This window comes from Arachis hypogaea, chromosome 17, assembly GCF_003086295.3.
Source record: "Arachis hypogaea cultivar Tifrunner chromosome 17, arahy.Tifrunner.gnm2.J5K5, whole genome shotgun sequence".
NCBI lineage: Eukaryota > Viridiplantae > Streptophyta > Magnoliopsida > Fabales > Fabaceae > Arachis > Arachis hypogaea.
Window position 1 is genome coordinate 10,634,107 of NC_092052.1, and position 17,333 is coordinate 10,651,439.

Here is a 17,333-nt window from a genome sequence, read left to right on the forward strand (position 1 = left end):
ATCCAATATATTAATTGTTCACATTATTTAATATTTTTATTGTCGATCTATACTTTTCCTTTTATATATATATATATATATATATATATATATATATATATATATATATATATATATATATATATATATATATATATATATATATACTTTTGTTTCCCACTTGCACTTAGCTTCCCCAAAATCTAATGTTTTGTCACTTCAGTATTTTTGCTTTCAATGAAATGTATGGCATAAAAAAATTATATATTATTGATTTTCTTAGCCTTAAGTCTTGCTATCACACTACAAGAAAAAAGGTCTGTCGGTACCCTTTTTTCTTGTCACACTTTTAAAGCGTGCCCAAAAGTGGTCTATGGGCACGCTTTTGCGAGGGTGGCCATTGATTTGGGATTTGGTCACGCTTTTTTTAGCCACGCTTGAAAAGCGTGGCCATAGAGAAAAATCGGCACGCTTTTATGAGGGTGGCTACTGATTTGTGATTCGGCCACGCTTTTTTTTGTCACGCTTGAAAAGCGTGGCCATAGAGAGAAACTGGCATGCTTGAAAAGCGTGGCTAGTTAGTTTTTCAATGGTCACCTTTTTAAAGCGTGCCCATATCTTATGTTTATTTGGGCACCTTACAAAAGCGTACCGATAGAGTTCCCTCCTTCCAAAATTTAGTTTTCCACCCATTTTTTTCACACTTCACTTTTTTTTTCTAAGTTTTATGTTTTAACCTAGACTAGAAGTGTTGGTTTCGAAAATCACTTCTCACCCTATCTGGCGTCACTCACCCTTCTCATCTCTAAACCCTAACTCCCTCTCCCAACAACGCCGCTGTCTCCCTCTCTCAACCCGTCACAACCCCTCCCTCCAACCCGTCGCAGCACCTACATCCATCCCTCCCTTGTCGCTCATGCCCCACGCCGCCGTCTCCCTCTCTCACGCGTGGCGCCAACCATCAGTACCACTCGTCAGCGCAACTCATCAGCGCCACTCGTCAGCGGCAACCTGTCAGCGCCAACCGTCATTCTGCTAGTGCCGACATCTTTTGTGTTTATAAGAAATGATTGGTGGCATCTCCGTCGAGCTTGGCGTCGGATGCATCGCTGGCGTCAGCGGTAAAGATTCGATTCATGGTTTAGAGTTTCTCTGAAGTCGCTGCTTGAAAGGTTCGATTTCTTGCCCCTCGTCTTGCTTGAAACCATCGTGAAGAATTGCGAGAAGGCTTTCTCTGAAGTCGCTGCTGAGAGGGTTCTTGATGATATGGTTAGGTTAATTGACGATCCTCAAACTGTTTTAATAACCGCAACAAGGCTTTGATCATGATTGAGGCTTGAGGCGAATCCACCATCGAGCTTCACTATCTCCCTGTTTACGAAGAAACTTACAAGGTACTACTACCTTTTTTTTCCTATTTCATGCATATCTGCTTCATTGTTAAGTTGAAGTCAAGGGACAATTTCTGATAATCATATCATGCCTAGAAACTCAAAATCCTAGGCTAAATTGATTGGGTTAGTTACTAGCTCTAGCTGTTGAATTTGCTAGTGTGGGTTATTATTAGTGTTATTGTTGATTGCTTGTTTCCATTTTGTGGTTGAGTCTGAAATCAAAGGGTATTCGGTTCCCTGGCTGTCACAACGAGAGCTTGGCGCCTATTTTCACTCCTCCGCGTTCGGTGTCTGAGGTTGAACTTGATCTTCCACGCCAGACTCAGCATGATGATATTCCTGTGCAGAGTTTTACTCCTGAACAAACTAAGGAAGCTTTTGATGTTGCTAGAAACAGCATTGAACTTCTTTCTACTGTGTTGTCTTCTCCACAACAAGATGTCTTGCAGGTAGATTTTATATATTTAGTTTGGTGTAATATTTGTTAGTATATATAGAAATATGCGTGATAGTGGAAGCATATGTGCACACAGTAGGGTCCAAATTAATTAAAGGTTCCACTATGGAATTAGGTGTCTCTTGTACCTGGGTGAGTGAACAAACTCAGCTTTCATTCATGTGCCTTGTTCAAAATGGGACTTTTTTATGCTATGGAAGCTTTATAATGTGCCTACATGATTGTATAGTTTCTGTTTTGTGAGGCTGTGTCTGTGTTCGTCTTTGGTAAGTGTCTGTGTCTCTGTTCTTTTTGTCGGTGGCTTTTTCTTACTATTGATTGGAACTGGTTTTTTCTCTTTTTTTTTTGGTGTCTTTCTCTGTTTGTTCTTGATTCATGCGTAGTAATTGAATTTTTTATTAGAGACTATTAATACCAAATTATAATTGTCTCAATATGTGACTCACACTACTGTTTTGTGATTAAATTTAATCTTAGTAATTCTTATCTGATTGAGAAACAATTGTCATTGGCTTGTTTGTAGTATATATAACTATATAGCTCTTAATTCTATGGATTAATTTGGTTGTTGGAGAAATACTAGGTGTTAATTCTAGATATTTCACATTAGATTATTTTGGGAGTGAAGTGTTTATGGGTTGACTTTAGCTCTGTAGAGTGCATGGCTGTAAAAGATTGCTCTTTTTTTCCTGTACAGTAAAGAAGAGATTGCTCTTTTTTCCTATCAACAAGGATGTCTGGGTGTGTTCCATTTGATTTTACTCATGTCTTATTTATTTAATTTTCTCATAGATTCATAAAAAAATGTCACTTTTCTCATAGATTTCATATCTAAAAACTGTCCCTGCTAATGCTTCAGGTATGGATCTCTCCTATTTCAATCTGGGTACATTCCTCTCTTTCTCAAATCCATTGTTTTCAACTTCTCTTTTCTTTTTTCGTCATCGGGTTCACTTCAAAAATGGACTTTTTTTGCCCCGTTATATGGATTCGTGTTCATTATGCTAAGAAAAACTCATGAGTTTTCAGCTTCTCAAATCTGTGTTTAAAACTTTTTTGGGAAGGGAAATGGGTGGTACTGTGGTGATTTAGCTTCATGTGTTTATAAGAGGCAAACTTTTAAGGATATTGTGGGATTTCAAATTCGGAGGGCTTATAGTTAATCATGTTTAACATTTTCTTCTGGTTTTCAGGTAAAGAGTGTTGGTGTTCTGATCTAGCTTGGTACCAAATCCAACGCGTATGAGGTACTATTTCAGTATTTCTTGCTCCCTTCCTTTTCTTTTGGTTCATCATCTTTGTATTAGCAAAAATAGCCAGAAGAAAATGAGAGTGGAAATATTTATTTTTAAATTGATATAATACCCAAAATTAGCTGGTGAATTGGTGATAGCTCTGTCATATTTATTTACTTATTTATTATATATAATTGATAATTGAATTTTTACCTAATAAGATTAGATTATAAGGCCCAGTTATGATTTAAGTAAGAAAACTATTGTATTCCTAGAGATTGAATTTTTCTTCGATTATTTGTATGTACTTTCTAAATAATTTTTCAAATGTTCCAATAAAAAGTTGAATAAAATGCATGAGTTATTTGGCACTTATGAAGAAAATAGCTTATTTTGTCAAACTGAAATCATCTTTAGGGAGCCAAAATGTCATTTTTTTCCCTCTTTCAGAAGGGTCATTTTGTCAAAACTTGAATTTTTTTAAAGCCAAAATGGTAGTTAGTTGATACCCTTTTTTTCATACTCTTAATCTGCAGTGAAGAAGGTCCTGTTTTACTTTGCTTTTGTGCAAGTTGAACTGGTTGCTCCTGCGTAGTTGTGAAGGTATCATGTTTTGCTTTGTTTTTGTGCAAGTTGAACCTTTTGCTAATTGCTATCGTCTCTTGCTTTATTCATTTATTATTATTATTATAGTAATTCTTAAACTATTCGTTCCTGTAGGATTTTGGAGAAGAACATGAAGCCTATAATGTCCTTCAGCACGTTAAAGCTCAATGAGTAATTTCTGGAAATTTCTGTGTGTTTTATAGTGTTGAAAATTATGATTTATTTATCTGTACTTGATGAGAAATTTCTGAAATTTTGAAGATAAAATGGTTGAGTGTGTTTTCATGGCATTTCTTTTAAACTTGTTGTAGGTAAGAAGAATGGGAAGTAAAGAAACTGCATTGATAGTCATGCATGAAGAATATAAAATCCTCAAGTGCTACAAAAATGATAGAAGTTCTTCCAAGAGGGCCATCTCCTTTCTCTAAAGCACAATGCTGTGAGCTACAAGATTCAGCATCATGAGTTCTTGCTTATAAACTGCGAAACTCAACAATATTATGTTTGGATTATTGATATTTATTTTTTAATTTTTTTATTTTCTACACAAAAAATGACAGAGATAGAATAAGTTAATGACTTTTAATAAGTTGTATATGTATTGATATTTTTTATCCCACTGTATTTTATAACTACTTTGGTTATAAGAGATTGATATAGCTAATTTGGTTTGAATTTTATTAATGTAATACTAATTTTTATTAATTAATTTTTTTAAATGATATTCACAGATTTTTGTCAATGTTTTTTATTGTTTTTGGAGTGCATTAGAATTTGAGTACTCAAAGTATATGCCAGATTTTTTTTTAATTTGATAGGGATATAGCCACGCTTTAAAAGCGGAGCAATAGGTCCATGTTTCTTTGACTATTGGCACGCTTCAAAAGTGACACCATATCTTTTACTGTTGGCACGTTTCAAAAGCGTAGCCATATCTTTCATTTTTCGGTACGCTTTTAAAGCGTGCCGATAGGTTAATATATATCGCCACGCTTTTAAGCGTAGCAAGAGTTAAAAGCGTGGCAAAAAAGAAAGCGTGCCGATAGATCTACAAAAGCGTGGCGATAGAGCAACCGGCACGCTCGCAGATGTGACCTTTTTAAAAGTGTACCGATAGCTCAAAAAGCGTGGCGAAAAGCTGTCGGCACCCTTTTTAGCACTTTTCGGCACGCTTTAAAAGCGTGGCAGAAAACTTATTTTCTTGTAGTCAGCACAGTACACCTTGAAATTTTGTATTATGTGTGTCTTTACAATATCTAAGGTGAGATCACATTATTAGGTTATATTTAAATATTTTCAACAATATTTATCTTTTGAAAGACGACTAAGATATATAGTCCTTGCTCCTAACACTACAAGAAAACAGCTCTATTGCCACGCTTTTAAAGCGTGGCGAAAAGCTGAAAAAAGTGTGGCGATAGCTTTTCGCCACGCTTTTTGAGCTACCACCACGCTTTTGAAAGGGTAGCGTATGCAAGCGTGGCGGTTGCTCTATCGCCACGCTTTTGGTGACCTATCGCCACGCTTTTTCTTTTGCCACGCTTTTTACAAATGGCCACCCTTTAAAGCGTGGCCGTATTTGGAAGATGTGGCCACGCTTTAAAAGCGTGGCCATATGGGAGATATGGCCACGCTTTTGAAGCGTGGCAATAGAGAGATATGGCCACACTTTTGAAGCGTGGCGATAGAGAGAGATATGGCCACGCTTTCAAAGCGTGGCGATAGAGAGAGATATGGCCACGCTTTTAAAGCGTAGCCATAGCCAGAGATACAGGCACGCTTTAAAAGCGTGGCAATAGCCTTATAAAATTTAAAAAAAAAAATCCTTTTTCTAATTTTTACCTTCAGCGATACAAAATATAAATTTTTCAGTTCTTTTTTATTACCAAACTTATAAATATAGTATGCAATTTTTATTACAAGACAAATCAAATAATAATTAGTGACATATAATTTTTGCTATAACTGTTTTATACATTAAAAAACTAATACTCAAATACAAAATAAATCTCGAGTTCAAATTCCAAAACTAAAAACTGAAAAAAAATACAGAAACAATACAACTTAAATCCTACAAGCTATAATGCCACTGCAATTTACACTAACTACACTAAATTGAGAACTCAGGTAAAGCCTAATCATCTTGATTGGAGAGAAAACTATAGCTTTTCAGTCCACCTGTTACATCATCTACCACTTCAACAGGTCCTGCATATTAATATATATCAAAATCAGATTAAATCAAACACTATATTTTGAGCTGTTTATATAATTTGGGGGGGGGGGGAAGGGGATGAGAAACTGCTACTGGGCATGACAAGAGAGGGGGATAAAAAAAGAATGATAATTAGAGGAGACCATTACCAAGAATTGCCATCACAGTTCTGAAATCTAGAAGAAGAAAAATGGGAACAGTAAATTAACGCAGATATCATAAAAAGTAGAAAATGGAACAAATGAATAAAGAAAATCCAGATAAATTTAGCTATGCATTCTATCTGATATTGAGCATGAAGATAGAGTTACAGATAGTCCAAAGGATTGGATTGAGCATCTCTTCTGCTAGAATGTACGCATGATCGTGCAATTTCAAGCATGAATTAAACTCCAAGATAATAGCCAAGCGAAAAAGGGGGCAATAAGTACACTAACTACACTAAATTGTTCAAAAACACAAACTACACTAACTCTACAATCAATACACACAAATTCTGCCAAAAATAAAACAGTAAAAACAAATTGAAAATTTGTTTGTCAGGACTTAAATTAGAATTTTGCCTTCTAGCTGAAAAGAACTTTATTCATTTTGGGTCATTTCAGTGGATCTACCTACCAATCTGTATTTAATTCAGCAACAAGGTAACAATTTGAGGGAAAATCTTTACGTTCACAACATACCAGCAGAATCAGTGACCTTTGGAGCAGAGAAGACTGACCAGTCATAAACCAACACGGAAGAAGTGGGAAGGAACATAGGAGCAAAGCAGCACAGGTTGTTTCTAGTTTCCCCAAAATTATGGAAAATCAATAAGCTATTCCTATAAGATAAATTATGGAAAATGCTTATGCTTGTTACTTCCTATCCAAGCAGTTGCTTACAATCTTCGATTGATTATTTACTGAAAACACAGATCTGCAAAAAACTACAGCATAATATTATGATACAATCCTAGTATACTTCATAAAAACCTTCGAAAAATTGAGTTCAATAATTAACAGCATCTGTGGATCAATGTATCTCTGGTACTAACATTACTTAATAAACTAAACAAAAAGCTAATTTTCCCCTGATTCAATGCTGGTGGTAACTTCCTTCAGCAGCAGAAATTGAATAAAACCAAGGACAAACAAATACGCAAACCATATCATAGTTGATTAGTATTTTCCTTATCACAATCCAAATGGTTGAAAAAATAACCTGGAATTCGAGAGGCATAACATAACATCTCAACAGCACTAGGGAACTTGCTTCAAAGTTCAAACTTGAAGATATGCTCATTGACAACAAGCACCTCCCAATTCAATCCATCGAGATGCGAGGTAGCTGGCCCTTTCTTTCTACTTTGCTAAACCCAACTGTCATCAAGGATTTCATCTTCCTTGTGCCAACCACTCTCTGCCTTACAAACCAGCAATTAATGAAAAAAAAATTAATGAAACAGTAACACTTTCACAGCATCTATTTTGGACAATGAAAAAAAATACAATAAACAGCAATCACAAGTCCAGAATTCAACACCAAAACAGCACAATAAACAAAACCAGCCAGCCCTAAACCAGGCAGCTCAGACTATACACTCAACATTAAGAAAGATAAGAACAACCCTAAACCAGGCAGCTCAGAAAATTCTAACCATAACCAAAACCAGCCCTTCTCACGTATCACATATGTACAAGTACAATTTACAACTTCAAGCAGATGAACACGAAGAGTGAGATTCCCACAAAATTTAAAACGATCACAGCAAAACAATACTTAAAATCTCAATTTAAGAAACATAATAAAAATAGTAACAAGTTATCATGGAAATGCTCTAACCTTACTTTCAGCTTTGACATCCATATTCGGCATAGCAGGGCTCCCCAACCGGACCATTTCACCACAAAGAAATCACTCATTTAGATTTTTGAAGATTAAAAAAAATGCAAATACTCATTGAAACCAAACCGTACCATCACTCCGATTGTTCACAACAGGTGATTCAGCAGCTAGGGTTCCTGAATTCGACCCCTTCGGAGGTTTATCTGAACTCTTCATCACGCCGCACTGCGACTCAGTTTCGCAAGGCGATTCGCTAGCTCGTTCTTCTCCCTCTGACGCCTTCCCTTGTTGTCCTTGTTCGTTTCCACCTTCGCCGCCTTCTGAATCCTTCTCTTTCGGGAGAAGCTCCGGCGCTCCCTCCGTGACAGCTCCGGCGCTCCCTCCGTGCTTTCAACTCTCTCATTCCCCCTGAACTTCCACTTGAGGCGCTTTATCTGCAGCACCCTGTCGCCGTCGACGGAGAAAGAGAGCTTGGAGGAGGCAGAGTCGTTATCCCTGGAGGAGCCGCAGTCGATTTCAATACGGTGGGTCTTGCCGCCGAAAATGGCGGTGGTGGAGTAAACGGTGTCGGCAAAGACATGTTCCTTCTTGAGGAGTAGGGAGTGGGGGTTGTTCGCGTGGAGAGCCTTGGACTTGGAGTAGGCGTCTTTGGGGGAATCGCCGAGGAGGAGAACGATGCGGTTGTGGACGACGAGAGCGAGGTAGAAGGAGGAGTGGGGTTCGGGGGAGAAGAAGGAAGAGAACTTGGCCTTGGAGAGGTTCCAGAAGAGTCACGTGGTGGAAGAGAGGGTTTTGGATCCGTGCTTCTTCCAGAATATGAAGGGCTTTATAAGGAGGAGGGGAATCGAAGGGGTTGTGGTTGTGGACGTGGGCGTGGAGGGAGCGGCCTAAGATAGAGCGTGACCATGTTAGAGTCACGAGGCCCGTGTCGGTGTGGTACAGGTACGTGGTCAGGTTGGGGTTCGAGGAGCCTGGTGGCGCCGGTGGTGGAGGACAATTACGGCGGGTGTGGGATGGCCGAAAGCTGGAAGGGAATGGCGATGACATCAAAATGGCACAGCGAGGGCGGGGATCTGAGCTCTTCTCCTCAAATCCTCAAAATGGCGCAGCGAGGGGAGATTGCCAATGAGGGGTTATTGGGTTTGGGCCTTTGGGGCGGGTTATTAGGTTATTTTTTTAAAAACTTTTTGGCCACGCTTTTAAAGCGTGGCAAAAGAGCATCAGGATATGGCCACGCTTTAAAAGTGTGGCAAAAGAGCACTAGGATATGGCCACGCTTTATAAACGCTACTGTAGTGAAACCCTGTTGCCACGCTTTCAAAACGTCCCTGTTTTTGTCTATGGCCACGCTTTTGAAGCGTGGCAGAAAAAAAACGTGGCCGTATCTCTATTCAACTGTCACCCTTACAAAAGCGTGGCCATTGACCCTTTTCGCCACACTTTTGAAGCGTGGCGAAAAAAAAAACGTGGCTGAATCTATATTCAATCGCCACCCTCACAAAAGCGTGGCCATTGACTACTTTTGGCCACGCTTTTAAAACGTGGCAAAAAAAAAGCGTGGCCATAGGCCTTTTTTCTTGTAGTGTAATCATCCATTATCATGATAACTATTTTACAACTACCGAAAATTAATTAAAGACATTATAATTAAGATTTTGTAATATTACTACTACTATAATATACAATTTTGATGTTTTTTTCCCTAAATTTAATATACATATCTAAACTTTAAAAGTGAGATATAGATATAGATGGAGAGAGATGAGAGAAGTAAGAATGTTCTAAATATGTTGAAATTGAAAGCGCAATAAAAGCTTTACATGGCTATATTTATTGCCCTTTTCATCATATAAAGGGACTGAACGGAAGCCCGGTCTTATTTCATCGACAGGGAAACATGTTTGGCCTCCAAAATCATCCTTTTCATGCTTATCATACTCTCTTGCCTCTATCAGAACCAATGCAAGACTTGGAACTTTCAATGGGATTTCAAATTCTTCTTCCCAAACTGGAAACCAATTATCTGAAATCACCCTTGTTCTGTGCCTAGCTTTGTCATATTGTACACCATGTATAGACACCTGTTTTCATACATGATGAATTATATAGTAAAGATAAGAGTTTACAGATTTTTTCTTTTATAAAATTAAATAGTACTATTAACAAGTTGAATCTCTAAAAAAAAAAATTTTTGTACAATAAAAAAATAGCTACAAAAAAAATCTATATTTTTTTATACAACTTTGATCTGTATTGTAAAGTGCACTTTCATACATTCATCAAATACATACTCTTTTAATTAGAGAAAATATTTAAATTAACCTTAATGAATTTTACATGAAATACTTTGATTTTCAATATATTTTTATTATTCTAAAAGTTTTTTAAAATTATTCTTACAAAAGATTAATTTTTTTTGTCGTCTTTAATAAAATTTTTATTATGCGTTAGACAGATAAATTTTTAACAAATTTTGTTATAGTACAATTATTAAATTCTAAAATATATTAAAAACTAAAATATGTGATCTGAAGTCTTTTAGAAACCAATTTAAATGTTTACTAGTTAGTATTCCTTTTAACATTTTTATTTGCAGCATTTGAATACTAATTTTTAGAGTCACCAATACAAAATAGTAGATGCAGAAGTTCATTTATCATAAAATTGAAAAGAATTCTTATTATACTTTCTAAAGGTAGAAACATAAGGGAAAAATTTGACGAAAAATATTAAATATAAAAAAGGGCTAGAAAAATATCACTCTTTTTTTCTCTAAATAAATATGGAGGTTCAGAATCCAAGATAAATTTTTCTGTCTTTATTTTTGTGATTTTTTGTTGTTGTTTGTTTATATCACGAAACACTTATGTTACCTTTGAAAAGGAGGGGGGTAATTATGAATATTGAATCTTAAAAACTAAACCAACGTTCTAGTGCAATTCCAGAAAGAAATAAAAAAAGAAACAAAAAATGTAGCTTGATAACAAGTAAACAACAAATATTCAACTATATATGACAACTGGAATGCTCTTTAATTTCATTCTAATATATATGGAAAATTAAGAAACTCACCTTTATGTAAAAGTCTGGTGGAGAGAACGTATCAAAGTGTGTTTTGCTGAAATTAGAAATCCACCCTGTTCCCATATATATTTTCACCTATATAGTTTCACGCAGGAGATATTCAAAAGAATTTCACTAACCTTTAATTTGTATATAAACAGAAAATTAAAGTTACTTATACAACTGCTAGTAAAACTTTCATGTAAAAATTTAAAAAAATTGTGATTTACAAAAGGTGGTTATTTTAACGAAAACATTTTCATGTCAAATAATATTATGAATTAGTAGATGGTTTTACATGTTTGATTCAACCTTTTAACAATTCACAATATCATTTTTACGAAAATATATTTGTAGAAGTAGCCACCTTACTTGTGAGGTTGAAACAAAATATATATATATATATATATATATATATATATATATATATATATATATATATATATATAAGAGTAAATTGCTAAAATAGTATCTAAAAGTTAATATCACTGATAAAAATGACTCTAAAAGATGCGAACACATATAAGTTTCAAAAAAATTTAAAAACGCGATAAAAAAAATTAAATATTAAATATATATTCTAAAAAAATTTTAAAACTAAATTTTGATACAATTTTTTATAAGCATTATTGAAAAAATAAGATTTTTTTATTTTTAAAATTTTATAATTTTATGTCAAGTGAATTTTTAAAAAAAAAAATTATTGTGGATGACCCTTTTTTTTTTGAAAAATAACAAAATAATACAAAATTTATTCCAATTTTTTTATATATATACCTTCTAAATATTTATTTAAATATTATTAAAAAAATGGATCAAATTAATAATAAGTAGTGATTTGCTAAATACAAATTTTTTTTGCTATTCATAAAAACATAAAATTTATTGTTATTTTTGTCATATTTAATATTTCATAAATTATTTAAAGGTTTATTTTTTGTTTGCATATTTAAAAATTATTTTTTTCAGCAATGTAAATTTTTTAGTACCATTTAGTAATTTGACCAAGAATATAATTATATTCTAACCTTCATAATTCTGGAGGTGGGATATGGTGTTTTGGGATTAAAAATATTAGATTGGCCATCATCATTTTTGTTCATTAGGAGTGGAGGTTTTTTCACATAACCACTCCCTCCATTTGCTCTAAACAAACCTTGTGCGTGCCATAGAGATTTTCCATACCCCTAATAAAGAAAAAAAAATGCGTTAATTGTTGACATGCATCAACAAAATAAATTAAAGAAAGTGATTATATCTTAATGGTGCCACTGCCACTAACATCATATATAATTATATATACAACAAAGAAATATGTCTGCACGCATAACACAACTGCTCTTAGATATTATTATTATTATTATTATTATTATTATTATTATAGATTTGATATAATTTCTATATATTAATACTAAATCTCTTATTTTATCGAATTTTGATAACATTTCTATAATAATAATAATAATAATAATAATAATAATAATAATTAGCATAGATCTACTAATTAAATGTCATTAATGAAGTGACGTTCTTTTATTTAGCTAAGAAAAAGTATACGTAAACAATTAGAATACTATGAAAAATGAATATGTGAGATGTTCAATTTAATAGGTATAACGTGAAAAATGAATATGTGAGATGTTCAATTTAATAGGTATGTAGATAATTATGTTCATTATTTTTAATTAGATGGTTATTTATTTTGATTCGATTTACTCATGCACAATTAACAATGGCTGGATGTTTAATTCATTAGGTACGCAGATAATTATCCTAATATTAAGGTTTAACAGGTAATTTAGGATGGAGCGCTTTTTTATTTTATTGGATCAATTTTATATAGAGCTTATTGTTCACATTATTTACAAAAATCATTGTCTATCTAACAAAATCGTTTAGCTAAACATAAAAGATAGGAAAAGTATAGGGTACCAACATATTATCTGCCAACTTATTGCTAACAATAATTAATTATTATATTTTAAACACATATATAAAGAGATACATCCAAAAAATATATTTATAAAGATATTTCTATTAAATACATCCATAAAAAAGACATTTTTATTAGACATATTCACAAAGATACTTTTATTAAACACAATTATAAATAAGAGTTGACAGAAATTTGATAAAAATATTATTAACAACATAGCGGGATTGTAAAAGATAATAACATGTCTTAACGAGTAGAAAAATGTTAGAAAATCAGTACTTAGTGGAAAAAAAAAGTATTAGTTTAAATGTAAAAAATAAAATAAAAAAGTATTGGTTACTTAGAACATTTTAAATGAGAACAATATATGTTATCATTTTATTAATAATATCAAAATAATCTTCTTAACTTTTTTTATAATATTTTATAAATATAATTCTGTTGAATCACCATAACATATATAATTAAGTCCTTTACCTGCATGTTCATTGCAACCATTTGTGCTCCATACAACCACCCTATATGTGGCCGGAAATTTGAGGAGTTGACACGTGTCCCCTTAGGATACACCCTCAGAATATTCCTCTGTGTAAAACTGGACAACTCAACCATCTCAGTCTAATTTGTTAAGGTTGTCAACAATATGAATGATTAAATATAGATTTAAATGAATTAAATATACCTAATAAGATCATCTCCATAAGAAGATGAAGCCCTTTCAATTTCCTGTTCGCTCAAACTTAAACGCTTAACTTTGCCATCAACTGATAAGGAATCTTTTATATGACCCTTGGGTTTTCCAGCATGGATTGTAATCATTCTTTTGTAATGAATTACTCCACTATGTATCTCACTTGAAGGCGTCAATTCTTCTTCACATTCACGATCACTACTTGCATTGTACTATATATTTTATATATTTCCACTTAGTAAATTACATAATAACCATGTATATCTTATAATCAAATTTCACAAATGTACCATAAAAGAGTAAACGTGTTTATGTTATCATATAAAAAAACCACGGTAACAGATAAATAAACGATAGACATGTCACATCCTTTCATTAATTAATTACACGAAACAAAAGAATGTAATGTATCTATCATTTATTATCATTATTATCCTACAAAATTTAAGGTTTAATTATTTTATTAGTCTTTATAATTTTATTAAATTTTTAATTAAATTTTTATAATTTTTTAAATTAAATTTCTATACCATATTAAATTTTGTAATTAAATTTTTACTATAACAAAAACGTTAAAATTAACGAAATACTTTGTTAAATAATACGAATATGTTTAATACTTAAATGAATATTCTATTCTATTTAATAAAATATTCGGTTGATTCTAATATTTTTATAACGACAGAACTTAATTACAAAATCTGATATAGTACAGAGATACAATTAAAGAAAATATAAAAATCTAATTAAAAATTTAGTAAAATTATAAGGCTAGTAGAATAATTTAATAATTTTTATTTAAAAATTAATTTATTCCAAATATAAATTCTAAAGAATTTATTTGTCACTTATATTCTATTAGAAAACATGCAAAATGCTTACCCTATCACAAGCGTCCACATCAGAACCAATGCTTGGAGGGGGTGATAGAGCTTCATCAGCAGATTCTCTTTCAGATTCCTTACCATCCTTTATCAAACGCTTGGAAAAGGTATCTCTTAGTTCATCAACTGGAGGTGGTTTTGTTGATATTAGGATTCTCCCTTTTAATGATTCTGGTGATGGGAATTCATCCATTGCATCTTCTGGAGGGTAGTATAACAAATCTCCAAATATTTCATTTGTTACCTACAAACAACGTAACAAACCTTAATTAACTAATTAATTAATTACATTTACACTCAGTTAATTAAGGGAAGTAATGGAATAATCTTAATTATTATGGATAATGCTAGGTAGACAAAAATACAGCCAGAACTTGCCTTATTTAGCATTAATTAATTATCGCAACAATTAATAAATGCTAAATAAGACAAGTTATGACTGTTTTTGGCTGATTTTCTTTGGTTATCAAACATTTCTGAATTATTATTATTACCTCTGCAGCTAGAGCTTGAAGATCTTTTGTAAGGTGGTCTTCTAAAGTTATAATGACTGGGTATTCAGAAGCAACAAAAGCATTATCTTTTATGGCCACTAAACATTTGTATAGTGACACAGGAGCAGTAAGTGTCCTACAATGTTCACATCAATGTTTATAAATTAATGATATAATATATCAAATTAATAAACTCTAAGTAGGAGATTAATATAGCTACGTTACCTTCCATGAACTACATCAATATCAGTTTTATTTGAATTGGGCCATAAGTCAAGTTCAATAACTCGAACACCTTTATTCAAGGCTTGTATGATTGGCACCTCACTGCAATCGCTGCTTAGTTGATTCCCAGTGAGATATGAATTGTGCCCTGTGTTTATGAAATAATGTGATAATGGAGCATCCATGTCATGATGTACCTGGAAAATCACCCCAATATCCATCCTTTATACTATGAACTTAAGATGCCTAAATTGTAAAATTATTTCTGAATTTGGTTAAAATAATTTGGTTATCATTTTTGAAACTAATCTCTATCATAGTAATCATTCTTTTCCCTTTTTAACAGTGACTCAATAAACAAAGTGATGAACTGAATAGATATGACATTGTTTTGATATATGTTTGCATCTAAAATGCACCCATTTTTTTGGTATAAAAAACAAACATCGACCTTTGAAACTTCACTACAAGTTACTAGTGAAAAGGGATCAAGAGACTCTACTATAGTGTCTGAAAATCAACCTCAAAAATAATAATTAAAATTTCAGAAACTAAATCAGTACATAATGTAAATCTAAAGGATCACTCTAAAAATTTAGTCAATATTTCGTCAGAAATAAAATATCATAAAATTGAATTTAAATATTTAAAATTTACAACCAAATATACAATCTTTAATAAAAAAAGGGAAAAAAGGAAGATTTTGTTGAGGCAATTACTCATCCATACAAACTTCTTTTCTTTCTCTTGTACGGTATATTATCATTAAAAAAAATTATAATTTTACTAACAGATACAATTTTGAGAAATGATACTTACATCACTTTTTATGCACCCCTTTTATACACGACACACCTTATCTTATTTAACTTTTCATCCATTACTTTATGTATACAAAATTGATGCCTATAACATTCCTATGTAATTTTTGACCAAACAATAAGCATTTGAAAAGAATGATAAGAGACAGAAAGCACAATCATACCTCAGGAGAGAGAGGAGCATTGAATTCATCAAAATACAAGAACTGGAAGAATTCTTCGAGGGTGAAACAACAACCACCATTGTCATTACCGTCGCCGTCGCCGCCCTTTTTCTTCTTCTTGTTGTTCTCATCATTATCACTTTCGTCCCTTCGCGATCTCAAGAAGGTCTCCATGATCCGCTCACACTCCTCGACGGTGTATTGCGGTTGGCACTGAACCTTGTCCACGAATTCGCGAAGCTGGCCGGCGGACATGGTGTCGCCGCCCTCCGCGAACGTGGCGAAAGCTTCCTTAACGTCCTCCGGCGCCGTCTGCTCTTCTTGGACGAACTTCCGGTGGAAGTACTTGATCGTTTTGATATTTTGCGCCATTTTAATTAATTAAATTAATTAGTATTTTTTGGAGATTTGAAATAATAGGGTTTGGTGTAACCCTAATTAAGTTGTTGCATTTGTTTGTGCAGAAAAGATTGAAGGAAGAGGGAGGAAGCTAAGAGAGAGAGAGAAAGAAGGCGATGGAATAATAATGAATGGATGCAATTTTTGAAATTCGAAAGGCTTATATGGAAAATTGGAATGAGTTTCAAGCGAGATTCGCGTTCGACTTAGTTAAAAGTTAAAACTTAAAACTACGTACTTGCATGTAAACAAAAATTTATAACATCATGATGTGTGTAAAAACAAAAACTTTAACTACAGGAACTTTTGCTGGTTTAAGTTAAACTTTTTAAATGTTTTTTAAAAGTTATTCTAACAACAAAAATTACTAATAAAGTAATAATTATGTATATTTTTTAAAAAATTATAATTTTATTCTATTTTTTATAATACCACTCTTCATGTAATTTTTTTTATGAGAAATGTTAGAGAACTATCAAAATTTATTATTTTTTATTATCAGTTATTCATTAATGTTTAAAAAATATGAGATAAAATATGTTATTGGATTACTAGACTAAAAAATTAGGCTAAAAAAATCGAATTAATAGCTAAATGCTAATAAAAAATAATAAATTCTGATGGCTTCTAGTATTTTTTTATTTTTTATTATATATTTGACTAGTTTTATAAAAAAATGACATTATTAAAATAAAAATAAAAAATATCAATCATTCATATATCAAATATTCTTGATATCTTGATATTTGTATAAAAATATATGTTTTTTTTTTTAAGTAAAGAAGCTCAACACAACAAGATGGTGCAACAAGAGAATCAAGAACTAAACAAAAACAATAATCAATCCATAGTCATCTACGACACTGTCATCAACAATCATTTGGATCATCTCTACTCCAATCCTTGCAACTTGTAAGCGACCTATTAATAATTTTTGCAATTC

At 32.6% G+C, this 17,333-nt stretch overlaps 1 protein-coding gene and 2 long non-coding RNA genes across 16 annotated transcripts; 1 reads left to right on the forward strand and 2 right to left on the reverse strand.

The window, feature by feature from the left end:
* The first annotated feature begins 203 nt into the window (after positions 1-203).
* LOC112765973 (uncharacterized) lies at positions 204-4,346 on the forward strand. 6 transcript variants are annotated; one of them, XR_011874936.1, is made up of 9 exons: positions 327-1,151; positions 1,254-1,373; positions 1,598-1,822; positions 2,528-2,571; positions 2,690-2,716; positions 3,024-3,077; positions 3,602-3,668; positions 3,786-3,842; positions 3,983-4,346. It is a non-coding gene; the product is annotated as an uncharacterized lncRNA (long non-coding RNA). The 6 variants fall into 6 exon arrangements; XR_011874934.1 differs by lacking the exon at positions 2,528-2,571; XR_011874935.1 differs by lacking the exons at positions 2,528-2,571; positions 2,690-2,716 and having other exon boundaries at positions 204-1,151.
* A 1,278-nt stretch (positions 4,347-5,624) lies between these two features.
* Positions 5,625-8,848, reverse strand: LOC112766257 (uncharacterized). 9 transcript variants are annotated; one of them, XR_011874941.1, is made up of 5 exons: positions 7,711-8,848; positions 7,090-7,291; positions 6,570-6,804; positions 6,036-6,062; positions 5,625-5,879 (listed from the first exon to the last, which is right to left on the reverse strand). It is a non-coding gene; the product is annotated as an uncharacterized lncRNA (long non-coding RNA). The 9 variants fall into 9 exon arrangements; XR_003184221.3 differs by having other exon boundaries at positions 7,090-7,287; positions 7,711-8,839; XR_011874942.1 differs by lacking the exon at positions 6,036-6,062 and having other exon boundaries at positions 7,090-7,287.
* A 547-nt stretch (positions 8,849-9,395) lies between these two features.
* Positions 9,396-16,313, reverse strand: LOC112762770 (phosphoinositide phospholipase C 6-like). Its single transcript, XM_025808612.3, has 9 exons — positions 15,992-16,313; positions 15,007-15,203; positions 14,782-14,917; positions 14,286-14,531; positions 13,395-13,615; positions 13,190-13,307; positions 11,805-11,963; positions 10,786-10,872; positions 9,396-9,794 (listed from the first exon to the last, which is right to left on the reverse strand). Exons 1-9 carry the CDS (start codon positions 16,244-16,246, stop codon positions 9,495-9,497), a joined length of 1,719 nt encoding a protein of 572 aa, XP_025664397.2. The 5' UTR covers positions 16,247-16,313; the 3' UTR covers positions 9,396-9,494.
* Between the last annotated feature and the right edge of the window lie 1,020 nt (positions 16,314-17,333).

Coding starts and splice junctions, on each gene's coding strand:
- LOC112762770 (XM_025808612.3), bottom strand. CDS start 16,246: ATGTCCGCCGGCCAGCTTCGCGAATTCGTGGACAAGGTTCAGTGCCAA. Junction 15,204..15,991: donor ATGCTCCTCTCTCTCCTGAG/GTATGATTGTGC, acceptor GTGATTTTCCAG/GTACATCATGACATGGATGC. Junction 10,873..11,804: donor CCACCTCCAGAATTATGAAG/GTTAGAATATAA, acceptor GAAACTATATAG/GTGAAAATATATATGGGAAC.